The following is a 17,658-nucleotide window of genomic DNA, read 5'->3' as shown; positions in this document are numbered from 1 at the left end:
ATAAAACATTAAAATGGGAACAAAAAGGAGAGGGAGGGGAGCTGTGGCCAGTAACACGCAACCCCATCAGCACCCAGATAGGATGCATCTTAGAGGCATTAGGATTACACATGTATGTGACACACTTAGATGTGGATTTCCAAAAACCTAAACATTATAAAATACATTCTGCGCTGAAAGTGATCTGAACAGAAATCAATCCTTCCTTTGGCATTCAGAAATCACTTAATTTATTTATTCAACAAATATTTACTGAGCACCTACTATATAGTCAACACTGTTGCAGGAGTGAATGAAAAAGATAAAAATTTCTGTTCTCAAGGAAATTCCATTCTAGTAGGGGAAGAAAAACAATCAGATAAGTAAATCTACTATGTTAGATGGTGATTTCATGCCAAGGGAAAAAAACTAAGCAGAAAAGAGAAATAGGGAGTGTGGGAAATGAGAAGTTTACAATTTTAAACAGGATGACCAGGAAAGGCCTCACTGAGAGAATGCTATTAGAGACAAGACCTCTTCCAGTAAGAGAGTAAAAGCAAGTGCCAGAATTCTAAAAAAGGATCATTAAATTTTTAAAGGGATTATAATGAATATCAATATCATAATAGTAAATCAAGAGGTGCTAATAGTGACTTTCAGTTGCTAGAATGACAGATAAAATAATTTTTCAGCTTCTTAGTCACTGCTGTTTGCCTTCCCTCTTCCAAACTTATGCTTCATCTTCTTTACTTTGATATTATTTGTTTCCTAAGAATAATAAAGCTGTTACTATCAAAACAAACTGATTACAAGGCTTTGTTTAAAAAAAAAAAAAAATTCCATGACAATCATCACCTCTTAAGAAACTATTGGGTGGCTAGCATCCCAGCTGACACTGTCCAAACCCTGGAAATTTGTTACTGCTTTAAGTGGGTAAACAAATCAATACAATCTGACACTGCTTTCTGTTAATCTGCTGAACCTAGAAAACCTGGTTAACATTCTTGAGTGTTTCTTCTCCCTTACTTCCAATATATAATCAATCCTATTCATACTGCCTGTTCCAGTTATCTATCACTGGGAAACAAACCACCACACATCTTAATGGCCTAAAATATTTATTTTATTGACAAATCTGGTTTTTTTTTTTCTTTTTTGAGACGGAGTCTCACTCTGTCACCCAGGCTGGAGTGCAGTGGTACGATCTCAGTTCACTGCAAGCTCTGCCTCCTGGGTTCACGCCATTCTCCTGCCTCAGTCTCCCAAGTAGCTGGGACTACAGGCGCCCACCACCACGCCCAGCTAATTTTTTGTATTTTTACTAGAGATGGAGTTTCACTGTTCTAGCCAGGATGGCTTCGATCTCCTGACCTCGTGATCCGCCTGCCTTGGCCTCCCAAAGTGCTGGGATTATAGGCGTGAGCCACCATGCCCAGCCTTTATTGACAAATCTTAATCTGGGCAAGGCTTGCCTATAGTTCTTAGTGACAGCTATAGCAGCTCGAAGTCTGGGGCAGAAACTATCTAAAGGTTCACTAACCCACATCTGGTGGTAGACACTTCTTGTTGGCTAGGGCCTTAGGGTGATCAGCCTCTACATGCAGCCTCTCCAATGTGGCTTGGACTTCCTCCCAACATGGTGGCTTGGTTTGAAGGGTAAGCATCCCAAGAGAGAAAGTGGAGTGGAAGCTGTATTACTTTCATGACCTTACTTCAGAAGTCATACAGAATCACCTCTACCACATTTTATGCATTAGAACCAAGTCACAGAAACGAGCTCATATTCAAAGGAAGAAAAATTAGACTCTGCCTCTTGAAAGCAAGTAACTAAAAATTTGTGGACATGTTTTAAAACCTACCACAGTCCACACTGTAGCCATGAGCTGTTTACATTCCTCCCATGTGCAAAACAGAGACACTCTTCCTGCAAAACCCCCTTCCCCAAAAGTTTCATCTATTTAGAACATCAGGTCCAAAGATCTTGTCATCTAAGTTAGGTACGAAGGTGGATGAAGCTCCTCTGAGGCAGTTCCTTGAGTTCAGCTTGAGTGCAGTTCATCTTGACCTGAAGACCTATCAACTAAAGAGACAAGTTATCTGTCCACATGTACCTAGAATACAACATAGGTAAAACAAATGGCAGGCAATAGTTAGTCCCATTCAAAAAAAAAAAAGGAAAAATCAGAGGAACAAAGTAGCCACTGGTTTATAGCAATTCTGAAATCAAATGAGGCACAAGGTTGTCATTTTTTGTTTGTTTGTTTTTTGCTTTTGAGATGGAGTCTCGCTCTTTCACCCAGGCTGGAGTGCAGTGGCACGATCTCAGCTCACTGCAACCTCCGCCTCCTGGGTTCAAGGAATTCTCCTGCCTCAGCCTCCTGAGTAGCTGAGATTACAGGCACATGCCGCCATGGCTGGCTAATTTTTGTATTTTTAGTAGAGACAAGCTTTCGCCATGTTGGCCAGGCTGGTCCTGAACTCCTGACCTCAAGTGATCCACCTGCCTCAGCCTCCCAAAGTGCTGGGATTACAGGAGTGAGCGACTGCACCCCGCCCACATGTACTGCCTGGGATTAGCTTTTGGTTCCCCTATTTGGGCTCCTGATTCCATCCTCTGAATTTCTTTCCTTTTCCATAAAATGTAGCCCATGTTTGCCAAATATTTTCCTCAGTCTGCTCCCTGTCCATAGAAGTTCAAGGGCCTCTCTTCATTTTAATTCCTTTTTGATAACAGCTTTCTTGAGATAAAATTCACATACCATTAATTCAACCATTTAAAGTATACAAGTTGATGGTTCCTTAGGATATTTACCAACTTGTGTAACTACCACCATAATCCACTTTCGAATATTTTCATCATCTCCAAAAGAAAGCCTGAAGCCTTTAAGAATCACTATCCATTCCTCCCATTTACCCCAACCCTAGGCAACCATAAATCTACTTTTTATCTGTATAGATTTGCCTATTCTGGGGATTGTATATAGATGAAATTATATAATATGTGGACTTTTGTGATGGCTTACTTTACTTAGCATGTTTTCATGGCTGAGATGCTTTGGATCTGGGTCCCCACCCAAATCTCATATCAAACTGTAATCCCCAGTGTTGGAGGTGGGACCTGTTGAGAGGTGATTGGATCATGGGGGCAGATATCCCTCTTGGTACTGTTCTCATATTAGTGAGTTACTGTGAGATCTGTTTGTTTAAAAGCGGTGGCACCTCCCCCCACTCCCTCCTGCTCCAGCCATGTGAAATGTGCCTTGCTTCTCTTTTGCCTTGCACCATGACTGGAAAATTCCTGAGGCCTCCACAGAAGCAGAAGCTACTACACTTACTTTACAACCTGCAGAACTCTGAGCCAATTAAACCTCTTTTATTTATAAATTATCCAGTCTCAGGTATTTCTTTACAGAACTGCCGAAACAGACTAATACAAAGGCTTATCCATGTTACAGCATGTACTGGCACTCCATTTATTTTTGTTGTCAAATAATATTCAATTGTATGAATACATCACAGTTTACATTTCCACTCATCAGTTGATGGGCATTTACAGTGTTTCTACTTTTTGGTTATTACAAATAATGCTGCTATAAACATCTGTGTACAACTTTTTATGTGGATATGTTTTCATTCTCTTGGGTATATACCTAGGGGTGGAATTATTAGGTCATATGGTACCTCTATGTTCCATCTTTTGAGGTACTGGCAGATTTTCCAGTGGCTACACTATTTTACACTCCTACTAACAGTGCATGAAGGTTTATGTTTTCATTTTATTGTCCTTTTCAATCCAACCTGATGCAAATCATTTTAAAACTTCATGGGTTTCTTTTAAAACAGTTTATAATTTACTCCATCTGACAAAAGCCACACCCACAAATCTCTTTTGGACGGCCCGCCTCTATCTTGGGTTCCCATGTGAAACTGCTGTGAGACATTATCGTTAAGATTTTTAGGGACCCTATTGTTTATTGGTAAGACAGCATATTTAACCTTCCTGAGTTCTTTTTATTTATTTATTTAATTTTTTATATACTTTTAAGTTCTAGGGTACATGTGCACAACGTGTAGGTTTGTTACATATGTATACATGTGCCATGTTGGTGTGCTACACCCATTAACTCGTCATTTACATTAGGTATATCTCCTAATGCTATCCCTTCCCCCTCCCTCAACCCCACAACAGGTACCGGTGTGTGATGTTCCCCTTCCTATATCCAAGTGTTCTCATTGTTCAGTTCCCACATATGAGCGATAACATGTGGTGTTTGGTTTTCTATTCTTGCGATAGTTTGCTGAGAATGATGGTTTACAGCTGCATCCATGTCCCTACAAAGGACATGAACTTATCCTTTTTTATGACTGCATAGTATTCCATGGTGTATATGTGCCACATTTTCTTAATTCAGTCTATCACTGGTGGACATTTGGGTTGGTTCCAAGTCTTTGCTATTGTGAATAGTGTTGCAATAAACATACGTGTGCTTGTGTCTTTAGAGCAGCATGATTTATAATCCTTTGGGTATATACCCAGTAATGGGATGGTTGGGTCAAATGGTATTTCTAGTTCTAGATCCTTGAGGAATTGCCACACTGTCTTCCACAATAGTTGAACTAGTTTACACTGTAAAAGTTTTCCTATTTCTCCACATCCTCTCCAGCACCTGTTGTTTCCTGACTTTTTAATGATCGACATGCTAACTGGTGTGAGATGGTGTCTCATTGTGGTTTTGATTTGCATTTCTCTGATGGTGAGTGATGATAAGCTTTTTTTCAATGTGTCTGTTGGCTGCATAAATATCTTCTTTTGAGAAGTATCTGTTCATATCCTTTGCCCACTTTTTGATGTGGTTGTTTTTTTCTTGTGAATTTGTTTGAGTTCTTTGTAGGTTCTAGATATTAGCCCTTTGTCAGATGAGTAGATTGCAAAAACTTTCTCCCATTCTGTAGGTTGCCTGTTCACTCTGATGATAGTTTCTTTTGCTGTGCAGAAACTCTTTAGTTTAATTAGATCCCATTTGTCAATTCTGGCTTTTGTTGCCATTGCTTTTGGTGTTTTAGACATGAAGTCCTTGCCCATGCCTGTGTCCTGAATGGTATTGCCTAGGTTTTCCTCTAGAGTTTTTATGGTTTTAGGTCTAACATTTAAGTCTCTAATCCATCTTGAATTAACTTTCGTATAAGGTGTAAGGAAGGGATCCAGTTTCAGCTTTCTACTTATAGCTAGCCAGTTTTCCCAGCACAATTTATTAAACAGGGAATCCTTTCCCCATTTCTTGTTTTTGTCAAGTTTGTCAAAGATCAAATGGTTGTAGATGTGTGGTATTATTTCTGAGGGCTCTGTACTGTTCCATTGGTCTATATCTCTGTTTTGGTACCAGTACCATGCTGTTTTGGTTACTGTAGCCTTGTAGTATAGTTTGAAGTCAGGTAGCATGATGCCTCCAGCTTTGTTCTTTTGGCTTAGGATTGTCTTGGCAATGCAGGCTGTTTTTTAGTTCCATATGAACTTTAAAGTAGTTTTTTCCAATTCTGTGAAGAAAGTCATTGGTAGCTTAATGGGGATGGCATTGAATCTATAAATTACCTTGGGCAGTATGGCCATTTTCACGATATTGATTCTTCCTATCCATGAGCATGGAATGTTCTTCCATTTGTTTGTGTCCTCTTTTATTTCATTGAGCAGTGGTTTTCAGTTCTCCTTGAAGAGGTCCTTCACATCCCTTGTAAGTTGGATTCCTAGGTATTTTATTCTATTTGAAGCAATTGTGAATGGGAGCTCACTCATGATTTGGCTCTCTGTTTGTCTGTTATTGGTGTGTAAGAATGCTTGTCATTTTTGCACATTGATTTTTTATCCTGAGATTTTGCTGAAGTTGCTAATTAGCTTAAGGAGATTTTGGGCTGAGACAGTGGGGTTTTCTAAATATACAATCATGTCATCTGCAAACAGGGACAATTCGACTTCCTCTTTTCCTAACTGAATACCCTTTATTTCTTTCTCTTGCCTGATTGCCCTGGCCAGAACTTCCAACACTATGTGGAATAGGAGTGAAAAGGAGTGAATAGGAGTGAAAGAGTGCATCCCTGTCTTGTGCCAGTTCTCAAAGGGAATGCTTCCAGTTTTTGCCCATTCAGTGTGATATTGGCCGTGAGTCTGTCATAAAGAGCTCTTACTATTTTGAGATACATTCCATCAATACCGAATTTATTGAGAGTTTTTAGCATGAAGATCTGCTGTTAGTCTGATGGGCTTCCCTTTGTGGGTAACCCAACCTTTCTCTCTGGCTGCCCTTAAGATTTTTTCCTTCATTTCAACCTTGGTGAATCTGACAATTATGTGTCTTGGAGTTGCTCTTCTCAAGGACTATCTTGGTGGTGTTCTCTGTATTTCCTGAATTTGGATGTTGGCCTGCCTTGCTAGGTTGGGGAAGTTCTCCTGGATAATATCCTGCAGAGTGTTTTCCAACTTGGTTCCATTCTCCCCATCACTTTCAGGTACACCAATCAGACGTAGATTTGGTCTTTTCACATAATCCCATATTTTTTAGAGGTTTTGTTTGTTTCTTTTTACTCTTTTTTTTCTAAACTTCTCTTCTCACTTCATTTCATTCATTTGATCTTCAATCACTGATACCCTTTCTTCCAGTTGACCAAATTGGTTACTGAAGCTTATGCATTTGTTATGTAGTTCTTGTGCCATGATTTTCAGCTCTGTCAGGTCATGTAAGGACTTTTCTACATTGGTTATTCTAGTTAGCCATTTGTCTAATCTTTTTTCAAGGTTTTTATCTTCTTTGCGATGGGTTCGAACTTCCTCCTTTAGCTCTGAGAAGTTTGATCGTCTGAAGCCTTCTTCTCTCAATTCGTCAAAGTCATTCTCCGTCCAGCTTTGTTCCATTGCCAGCAAGGAGCTGCATTCCTTTGGAGGGGAGAGGCGCTCTGATTTTTAGAATTTTCAGCTTTTCTGCTCTGTTTTTTCCCCATCTTTGTGGTTTTATCTACCTTTGGTCTTTGATGATGGTGACGTACAGATGGGGTTTTGGTGTGGATGTCCTTTCTGTTAGTTTTCCTTTTCACAGTCAGGACCCTCAGCTGCATGTCTGTTGGAGTTTGCTCAAGGTCCACTCCAGACCCTATTTGCCTGGGTATCAGCAGCAGAGGCTGCAGAAGAGTGAATATTGCTGAACAGCAGATGTTGCTGCCTGATTGTTCCTCTGGAAGCTTCATCTCAGAGAGGTACCTGGTCGTGTGAGGTGTCAGTCTGCCCCTATTGGCGGGTGCCTCCCCGTTAGGCTACTTGGGGGTCAGGGACCCACTTGAGGAGGCAGTCTGTCTGTTCTCACATCTCAAACTCCGTGCTAGGAGAATCACTACCCTCTTCAAAGCTGTCAGACCAGGACATTTACATATGCAGAGGTTTCTGCTGCCTTTTGTTTGGCTATGCCCTGTCCCCAGAGGTGGAGTCTACAGAGGCAGGCAGGCCTCCTTGGGCTGCAGTGGGCTCCACCCAGTTCGAGTTTCCTGGATGCTTTGTTTACCTACTCAAGCCTCAACAATGGCAGGCGCCCCTCCCCCAGCCTTCCTGCCACCTTGCAGTTAGATCTCAGACTGCTGTGCTAGCAATAAGGGAGGCCCCATGGGCATGGGATCCTCCGAGCCAGGTGTGGGATATTATCTCCTGGTGTGACGTTTGCTAAGACCCTTGGGAAAGTGCAGTATTAGGGTGGGAGTGATCCGATTTTCCAGGTGCTGTTTGTCATGGTTTCTCTTGGCTAGGAAAGGGAATTCCCTTACCTCTTGCACTTCCTGGGTGAGGTGATGCCTCACCCTGCTTCAGCTCTTGCTAGGTGGGCTGCACCCACTGTCCTGCATCCAGTTCTGCACCCACTGTCCAACACGCCCCAGTGAGATGAACCTGGTACCTCAGTCCGAAATGCAGAAATCACCCGTCTTCTGTGTCACTCACGCTGGGAGCTGTAGCCTGGAGCTCTTCCTATTCGGCCATCTTGGAACCGCCCTCCAAGCTTTCTGAGTTCTTAACAAAGCCTTTTATAGCTATGCCTTTTCATCTTCATCATTTTACTCAGAGTTCCCTTTATTGACTCTGTCTGGAACAGATTGCTTAATTTTGGCATCATTCACTGTCTGGAGAGGTTAGGAATGAAAGAAAGTATTTTTCAAACCCAAAAAGCTGTGGCTCCTTCATACTGAACAATTTTTTCTCTTGCTTGCCTTTTTCTCCTTTTGTCTTTTGCTATAGGGGCTACAAGAATCCAGATAGCACCTTCAACATTGCCTAGAAACCTCTTTAGTGAGATCATGCAGTTGAGCTATACTTATTTTCCACTGTTTCATGGAAAATAAATTTCCACCATTGCTAAAATTTCTGCTACTATGTCACAAGAGTCACCATTCTTCCAGTTTCCAGTAATATCTCTCACCTTGTTTAAACCTTCACCAATAGCTTCCTGAAGTGACATTAGGGTCCTGTTAACAGTCTCTTCAAGGCCCTTCTAACTTATACTCAAGCTCAGTGCCAAAGCTCCTACTTCATGGCTTAGTAGCAGTAAATTGTATATCCAGATTTAATAAAAAATAGTAACAATACAAACCATTAGGAATTGTATAGACTATGGGTTTTATCACAGGAATTTGATCTTACATAACTATGGGAGCTGGTTAAGCCCTCTATATAAGGTTGTTTACTTTTGTGCCCAGTGTTATGCCTTCCCTAAAATCCAGAGAAGCCAAAGGAGAAGATCTAGCAGAAGTGACAGTACACAAAGTGGCAAAGAGTCTGATCTGTTGGTTCAAGGAAGATTTCCTGCTATTGACTGCTGGGTCCAGTCATAATGGGTTAAAAAGAGCTAACCAGATGATGAAGTAAATGTGAAGTGGAAAAGCATTTAAATAAAAGCATGGAAAAAAAGGTTCAGGGGCATGAAATACACAGGCCATGGGGAGTATAAATAATTTATTCTAGTGCATATATCTAAAGAAAGGATGGGAGGTGACGCTGGAGAAGTAAATAGGACCTGTCATGAAAGACCTCTTTTAAATGCCGTGATAAGGAGACTTAATCCTATGGGAATAAGAAGCCATCATAAGGATTAGGTTAGAAAGTATATTAAAATATACCCAGAATTTGTTTTAATCAAGTGATTAAGAAGTGATAGTTATGAAGGAAATTTATACTTGAATCCCTAGAAACAGAAGGCATGGCATGCCACGCAGGGCCACATGGGAAAGGACTGGGGACTGTCAGCAGGTAGAATAGAGTAGCAAGGGTAGAAAGTCTAGGCCAGAGGGCCAGGCACGGTGGCTCACACCTGTAATCCCAGCACTTTGGGAGGCCGAGGCGGGCGGGTCATGAGGTCAGGAGATTGAGACCATCCTGGCTGACATGGTGAAACCCCGTCTCTACTAAAAATACAAACAAATTAGCTGGACGTGGTGGTGAGCACCTGTAGTCCCAGCTACTCGGGAGGCTGAGGCAGGAGAATGGCGTGAACCCAGGAGGTGGAGCGTGCAGTGAGCCAAGATCGCACCACTGCACTCTAGCCTGGGTGACAGCGCAAGACTCTTGTCTCAAAAAAAAAAAAGTAAGTCAGTCTAGGCCAGAGTCTTTATTGGAGTTCCTGTGGAAAATACAAAGCAGGGAAGGGTAAACAGTTTAGGACTGGCTAGTGTGAATAATTCTGGTGGGTTTTGGGATTTAGAGGTGGTCCCCAGTGGTCTGGTACCTGGCCCTGGGATGATTAAAGCAAAGGACTATTGTTTCCTGGGGTGTATGGGTCAGACACAGGAGGTCTGGCTTAGGACTGGTTAGTTTGCATATCAAAGTCATGCTCCTGGCTGCACCTGCCCTTTGTTATCTCTAAGAACCAACTAACCCCAGTAGGAGCGGCCCCTCCTCAGCCAGAAAGGTTTTTTAAGATGTCAAAACATCAGAATATACAAAAAATAAAAATTAAAAATATAAGTGATACAGGAAAGTGGTAGTCAGATTTGCATTTGTGGCAGTTCACTTTAGTAGCATAGAAGAATGGTTTAAGGGAGTAAGACCAGAGGCAGGAATGGCTTCTGTGCTATTCCAGGTGATAGGGAAAACAAGATGGAGATAAAGTGATAGGTATAACCTGGGTAAGACTGTGACTAGAATCTGGTCTCTTTGTAGGAACATTAGATAAGCCACAATTTAGGATGTGGAGAGATGAGAGTTGTGTAATATTTAGCAGGGTACAGCTGTGATGCAGGTCTAGGTTTATTAAGATACTGAGAATCTAGGAAAGAGAGATTCAGAAAAAGAGATGGAGTTTGCTCTTTCAAACCTTTGAGTTTTCACCTGTATCTTAAACACACTCCTTATGGACACCAGCTGAAAATGAAAGGGTTGCTGATCTCTGTGCTGTACAGGTTAGCCTCATGGAATGTCAGCATCTAGAGCTTTCCCAGCAACCCGAAATCAATCCATTTGGCAGGTAAATTGAAAAAATCACCAGCTTTTTGAGACAGCAACAGCCTGTGAACTCAGCAAAAAACTAGGAATCTAAAGTTGAATGTTAATCCAGACGGTTACTGACTTATTGTGTAAATTTAGAAAGCCAGTCAAATTGCCTGTATCTATCTCTCTTCTCATCAGTAAAACAACAAGAAAGAATGCCAATCTATTCCACAGAGATTGTGTGGGAAACAGCTAACTAATGATTATAAACTATTCTGGAAGTATAAAGTGCTGTAAGAATGCTAAAATATACAGTATCCTAGGAACTCAAGGACCCTAAAGTTGAAACAATCATTAATTTTATTAACAGAGAAGTGTTGTTTCATTTATTAACATTCTATAATACAAAATAATCTGGCTAATTCTTAATACGACAAGGGCCCATGACAAATTATAAAAATTTTGGAAGTTGGAAAAATGCATGAAAAACAGGAGTTCATAAACACAGGTTATGGCAGAAACCAATGCACTTACTTGATTTGTTTTGGCAAGCTTATTTTGTGATTTAAAATGTGGTCTGAGACTTCGGGTAAAAGTTTCAAACATGAGCAGATGCTTCATGTACTTGAAAACTGCTGTAGAAATTCTGTCCTGTAATAAAGAAGGGTACTAGGTTTCTCTTGGTTAGTTTTCTTTTTAAATATGGAAATGGAAGGTTTGATTTAAAGGTCTTGGATTCTCAAAGCCTACCTTTTGGAGTCACTTACTAGCTATCTGACTAGCCTTTGGAATCTCTAGCCTGCCTTCTAGAGTCACTTACTAGCTATGTAGCTTAAGCAAGTAATTCATTCTCAACGCCCTCAAGTCTCATTTTCATTCTCTAAAAAATAGGGATGAAAATAGCAACCCTTGCTTTCCATGAGGCATAAATAAGCCACATATGCAAAGCATTTAGCACACTGCCTGGCACACAGTAAGAGCTCAGTAAAAGGTAGTGGTTTGCTGTTGTACAATCTCATATACACATTTAAATTAAGAGCTCCACTTTCTGTTAACAAATCTCAAGTTGCAAGCACTACCCCTGAGACTGATAAAAGGTGCTAACATGTGCCCACTGTGCCAAAGATCTGTCTCCCTGATGCCATTTCTTGCCACTATACTCTTGTTTATCCTCACTACTTCAACTTATTGCTTAGATATCTGAGTACACTCTTGTTAGAGAAGCTCAAATGAGGGGCTAAAGATCTGTTGGAGATGTTATACAAGAGATCCTTAAACTGGCTACGTGGCTGGAAATAGATTACTGGTTCACAGACTTTAAAACAGAAAGAGATTTGCAGGAAATACAGAGTTACCAACTCTTAATTTTGTCAAGTGAGGACATTTTTTTTTAATTCACTCTCAACTACTGCCACCACAAATTCATAAAAGGACATTTTAAACCCTTCTGTTGAAAGAAGATGACATATATATAAGTTTATTTAAATTGATTAAATTTGCTTTATGAAAATCTCACTATCTTATACTAAATGTTGTTATGCTGCCAGTGAGATCAGTTTACAGACCAGCATTTAATTACCACTAGGCTAGAGGAATCTCTCAATATTCTACTTAAAAACACATACACAAATACACATATATATTTTTATATTTTGGGGAAGCTTTATCAAGTATTAAACATAGAAAACAGAAGTAGCCAATCAAAACAAAAAGTAGCAATGAATAGATTACAAAATAGAATACTAAGATAAACTAAGCAGTAAGAAAGCTAAACATCTACAAAGTCTAATAAAGTAAGGAATAAACCAAAAAGGGGATAAGATAATGTCAAGATTTTGGCATGGAAACTAAGCCTTTTTTTTTTTTTTTTTTTTTTTTTTTTTTTGAGACATAGTCTTGCTCTGTCCCCAAGGCTGGAGTATAGCAGTGTAATCTCTGCTTACTGCATGCAACCTCTGCCTTCTGAATTCAAGAGATTTTCCTGCCACAGCCTCCCGAGTAGCTGGGATTACAGGTATGCACCACCAGGTCCGGCTAATTTTGTATTTTTAGTAGAGACGGGGTTTCTCCATGTTGGCCAGGCTAGTCTCGAACTACTGACCTCAGGTAATCCACTGGCTTTGCCTCCCAAAGTGCTGGGATTACAGGTGGGAGCCACCAGGCCCAGCTGGAACTAGGTATTTTTGACTGAGAAAAGAAATTTAAGTTAGCAGACCAGGTGGAGATGGTGGTGGGTGAAACCCTGTTTGAAACCTCCAGCCACTGCTCACCTCTTCCTGAGTCTGCCACAAGGAAATCCTGGCTCAGTGTAGACAGCCATTCTAATTGTTTTAGAGAAGCTGGAAATATGAATTTTTGGTAAAATCACCCCTTAAATGCTACCAACTACCTCACATCTGTTTTTTTCTTTAAATCACTACACAGGTCTAACAAAATATGTCTCTGAGCCACATTCAGTCCAGCAGTTTGGAAGCTCTGACCTAAGTGTGAAAAAGAGGGTCAAGGATAACATCCTAAAGGACATTCAGGTGAAGAGGCTCAGACCAGAACAGCACCTAAGGAGGAGGAACCATTTGGCAAAGAGTAGTGTATTTGTCAGGGTTCCCTAGAGGGGCAGAACTAATAGGATAGATATACATATGAAGGGGAGTTTATTAAGGAGTATTGACTCACACGATCATAAGGTGAAGTCCCATAATAGGCCATCTGCAAGGTGAGGAACAAGGAAGCCAGTCCAAGTCCCAAAACTTCAAAAGTAGGGAAGCCAAGAGTGCAGGCCCAGGAGCCCTTGGCAAATCACTAGGGTAAGTCCGAGAGTCCCAAAGCTGAAGAACTTGGAGTCTGATGTTCGAGGGCAGGAAGCATCCAGCACAGGAGAAAGATGAAGGCCAGAAGACTCAGCAAGTCTGCTCATTCCACTTTCTTCTGCCTGCTTTATTCTAGCCATGCTGGCAGTTAATTAAATGGTGCCCACCCAGATTGAGGGTGGGTCTGTCTCTCCCAGTCCACTGACTCAAATGTTAACCTTCTTTGGCAACACCCTCGGAGACACACCTAGGAACAATACTTTGCATACTTCCATCCAATCAAGTTGACACTCGATTTTAACCATCACAAGTAGTATTATGGAAAAAGATAATTGCAAGGAGAGTGTAGTCTACAGTGCTAAAGGCAGAAGAGATTTCCAGTTAGTTAAGGATAAGTTAGCAGTTCCTGGTACTACTCTTAGAAGCAGTTTCAGTGACATGGTACAGACCAAATCCAGACTGTTTTGAGTCAGGGGGAGGAGAGGAAGAAAGAAAAAAACAAAACAAAACAAAATAAAATATATATAGATATTCAAAATTACAAGTTTAAATAAATAGCTCCATGTGCAAAGGGTGTCATGCTTCAGCAATAATTAAAAGAAACTTCGTAAATATATTACAACATACACAAAATATTTCTTTAAAGCACTTGAATATTCTTTATGGAGCTTAGGACAGGTATTTCCTTAATTCACATTAATTCACCCACAATACCAAAAGAGTTTAAGAATATCAAAACCAAACCTGACAACCTCTATGTCAATCAAGAATCTTGACAGCTAAATCCTAAACAGAATATAAATATCAAAGTTTGAGATATTCAGTAGAAAGCAAAACAGAAATACTATTAGAATGTTTGCCTTATTATATCAGATATTTCTTGGTCTCATAATATCCTACAAGTTACTGAAAATTTCCTACATGCTTAATTCTAAGAGCAACAGTGAAATGGCCCCTCATTCTAGCATTCCAAGGCTCTGCTTTATAAACCACCTTAACAATCCCACTTTTCCAAGAGATTAGTAGCCTATCACATTTCTGCCTCCCATTTAGGTGACATATAATACACCAATAACCAACCTGTAAAATAATAACTATTATTCTCATAAATACCATAAATTATATAGAATATGCTATACACATTATTGAAACATTCCTACTTATCTTTATAGTTCTCCTACTAGGAAAACATTATTATTCCTATTTTATGTAAGTAAACAGGAGCTCTGAAAGGTTAGTCAATAAGCGCCAGGGTCAAGACTGAAATAAGTCTGAACACAAAGACCACGATTTCCAGTACATGTAATAATGCTTAGTAATGTTCACCAAATATTCCGGCTCCCTGCCTTCAGGACACAGGGTAGGACTGCACTTCTGGGCACTTTCCTACTTAGGTGAAGCCATGTGACTAATTCGACAATGAATGGAAATGAGATGTGTTTCTTCTAAGCCACAGAATTTACTTGCTGGAGGGAGATCCTCCAGAATGCTCTCTTCTAATAAAGTTTAAGATGGTGACAGCTTAAATAGTTTGGGACCTACAGTACAAAATCATGGAGCAGGGCCCTCGGCCAACTTGCAAAATGTAGCAATACAAGAAACACTCCCATGTTGGTATGTGACACCAAGATTTTTGAGTTGTTACCATAGCACAACTCAGTCTATCCTGAATGCTACCATCAGTAATCCCAAAAGCCAAATAAACACATTTTAATAGGTAAGAATATGAAGAGAAAGGAAAAAAAGTTAAGGTCCATTCAACTTTTTCAAAGGGGATTCATGTAAAGTCTGGCATTAAGCAGTTACCAAAGTCATGTAAAGTAAATGACTAACTACCTACTGTGTCCAGTTTGTGATCTAAATGGTTTTCTTTAGAACTTTCCAACCTCGTTAGCAATAAAACTTATGATTTAGTAAGTGGTTCTCAACTGGGGACAGTTTTGTGCCCTGAGGGGGATGACACAGGTACTTAGAAAGGAGATGCCGCTGCTAAACATCTTACAATGACACGACAAAGAATTATCCAACTCAAAATGTTAACAGTGCCACTGATGAAACTCTCCGATCTAGGTATATAAGGCCTTTCCGATGTCAGTCACAAGTCTAGGGGTGGGTGGGGGCTGGTGGGAATGCCTGATTCAAAAACAGCAATTTTTCCATCAGGATTTGGCAAAGTGAAGAAAACGCTTACTTACTGCAAATTAAAACCCAATGAGATACCATCTCACACCAGTCAGAATGGCTATTATTAAAAAGCCAAAAATTAACAGATGTTGCCAAGGATATGGAGAAAAGGGAACACTTATACGCTGTTGGTGGGAATGTAAATTAGTTCAACCCCTGTGGAAAACAGTATGGAGATTTCCCAAAGAACTAAAGATGTAACTACCATTCAATACAGCAATCCCACTACTGGTTATCTACCCAAAGGAAAGGAAATCATATTATTAAAAAATATCTACACTCATGTTTATCACAGCACTATTCACAATAGCAAAGTCATGGAATCAACCTAAGTGCCTATCACTGGTAGATTAAAGAAAATGTGGTACATAGACACCACGGAATACTATGCAGCTATGAAAAAGAATGAAATCATGTCCTTTGCAGCAACATGGATGTAGCTGGAAGCCATTATCCTAAGTGAATTAACACAGAAACAGAAAATCAAATACCACATGTCCTCGCTCATAAAGTGAGAGCTAAACAATGGATACACAGGTACATAAAGATGGAAATAACAGACAGTGGGGACTCCAAAAGGGTGGGGGAGATTGATAAACTACCTATTGGGTACAATGTTCACTATTTAGGTGACGGGTTCTAGAAAAACACACATTCCAGCATTATAAAATATACCCATGTAATAAATCTGCACATGTACGCTTTATATCTAAAATAGAAAATTAAGAAATGAAATGAAAAATTTAAAAACTCATGTAATTTAAAGTGAGGTCATTATTTTTGTTCATCAAACTCATGCACTGGGGTTATTGATCTCCACGTTAATGCTATATTTGGTTAAAATTATAAACAATAAGACTTTTTGTCAATACAAGAGTGACAAAGAAAAAGGAGCTAGATTATAATCATCCCTATTCACAGAAATAAAAATTCAGCAGCCTTATAGAAAGGCAGCGATTTATTTCAGTATGTCATACTAGTCATCCTGATTATACTGAAATAAGACAACTATAGAACTTCTTCATGGTCAGTATATTAACAAAGGTTTTAATTTTTTTTGAACTGTACACTTATTTTATAGGATTCTTATATTTGTTTAGATTTATAAAAATCAGACAATAACCTAATTGGTATGTGAAGGTAAATTAGCTGAAACATTACTATTGGAAGTTAAGAAAAAATAAAGCTCTCTTGGGTTCCCTTTCTCCCTTCAACTGACCACAAGACTTGAAGAATTCATCCAAGGGCAAGGTAAATTAAAAAGCAGGCCTTTTGTGACCACAATTCTAAATCATATCCATCTCTCTATTCCCAGCAGTCTGTTAACCTAATGCAACTCCTTACTCATATCCTATTCTCTAAACTGATATTCTAAGCCTATCAACAAACATTTTTTAAGCATGCAATGCAGACAGGTCAGGCAATGTGCTAGATATTTTAAGAGTAGTGAACAAGAAATTCTTGTTTCTATGCACTTAACACACTATGGAAAAAAAATAGATGAAAAACAACTAAATTCAAGTAAGTGATTACAAGTGTGTAGGTATTAGAAAGAAACAGGTGTGCGGAGGGTTGTCTCAGTAGGTACTGTTAATATGTAAGCTGACACTAGAAAGACAAGGAAGCTGGGTAAAGCAGGTTGGGTGAAACATTCAATTCTGAATAGTAGTTCCAAGACCTTAAGTGGGAGAGAACAATGGTGGGTTGAAAGACCCATGTGTTAAGAATTAAAACCTCATGAGAGCTAAGATAAAGACTTAAGACAAGAGGAAACAATCAATGTATGTGATAACTTAACAGGCAGGGAAAACGTTTCATCTGTTCAATAAAAGTTTTTAAAAAAATAGCATGAAATCACCAAATAAATTCTCAGAAAATCAACTGATCTAGTCCTTCAGCTAGTTCATAAGAACCTGTACCAAGAAGGCACAATATATATTAACAATTGTGTGAAAACATTAATTTGCACAAACTTCCTTCTTACTGCTCCACATTCTTGCACACAAATGTTCATTCTTTATTTTAACACCTATGGGTCTTAAAATATTTTTCACTTACCCTAAATAAACACTCATTATTCTAAAAGGTTCTAAGCTTCTACCTGATTTCTAAGAGCTATAGCTTAAATAGCTATTACTTAATTTCTCTCTACTCTGGGGCATAAGCTGTCATATATTTATTTGAAATCCCTTAAAATGTAAGAATCTGTGATTGTATTATTTTCAATTATATGGGAAG

General features: G+C 39.5%; 1 protein-coding gene across 1 annotated transcript in view; it reads right to left on the bottom strand.

The window, feature by feature from the left end:
• LRRC69 (leucine rich repeat containing 69) overlaps nt 1–17,645 on the bottom strand; it is a 129,789-nt gene extending 112,144 nt beyond the window's left edge. Inside the window, exon 1 of the mRNA XM_008001060.3 lies at nt 1,839–17,645. Within this exon, the coding sequence (XP_007999251.2) occupies nt 1,839–1,859 (21 nt within the window). The 5' untranslated portion in view covers nt 1,860–17,645. The remainder of the gene's footprint in view (nt 1–1,838) is intronic.
• Nucleotides 17,646–17,658: the final 13 nt, after the last annotated feature.

Source organism: Chlorocebus sabaeus, chromosome 8 (assembly GCF_047675955.1).
Source record: "Chlorocebus sabaeus isolate Y175 chromosome 8, mChlSab1.0.hap1, whole genome shotgun sequence".
NCBI classification, from domain to species: Eukaryota; Metazoa; Chordata; class Mammalia; order Primates; family Cercopithecidae; genus Chlorocebus; species Chlorocebus sabaeus.
The sequence above is the reverse complement of the archived record's forward strand: the minus strand, read 5'-3'. Positions and strand labels throughout refer to the sequence as shown.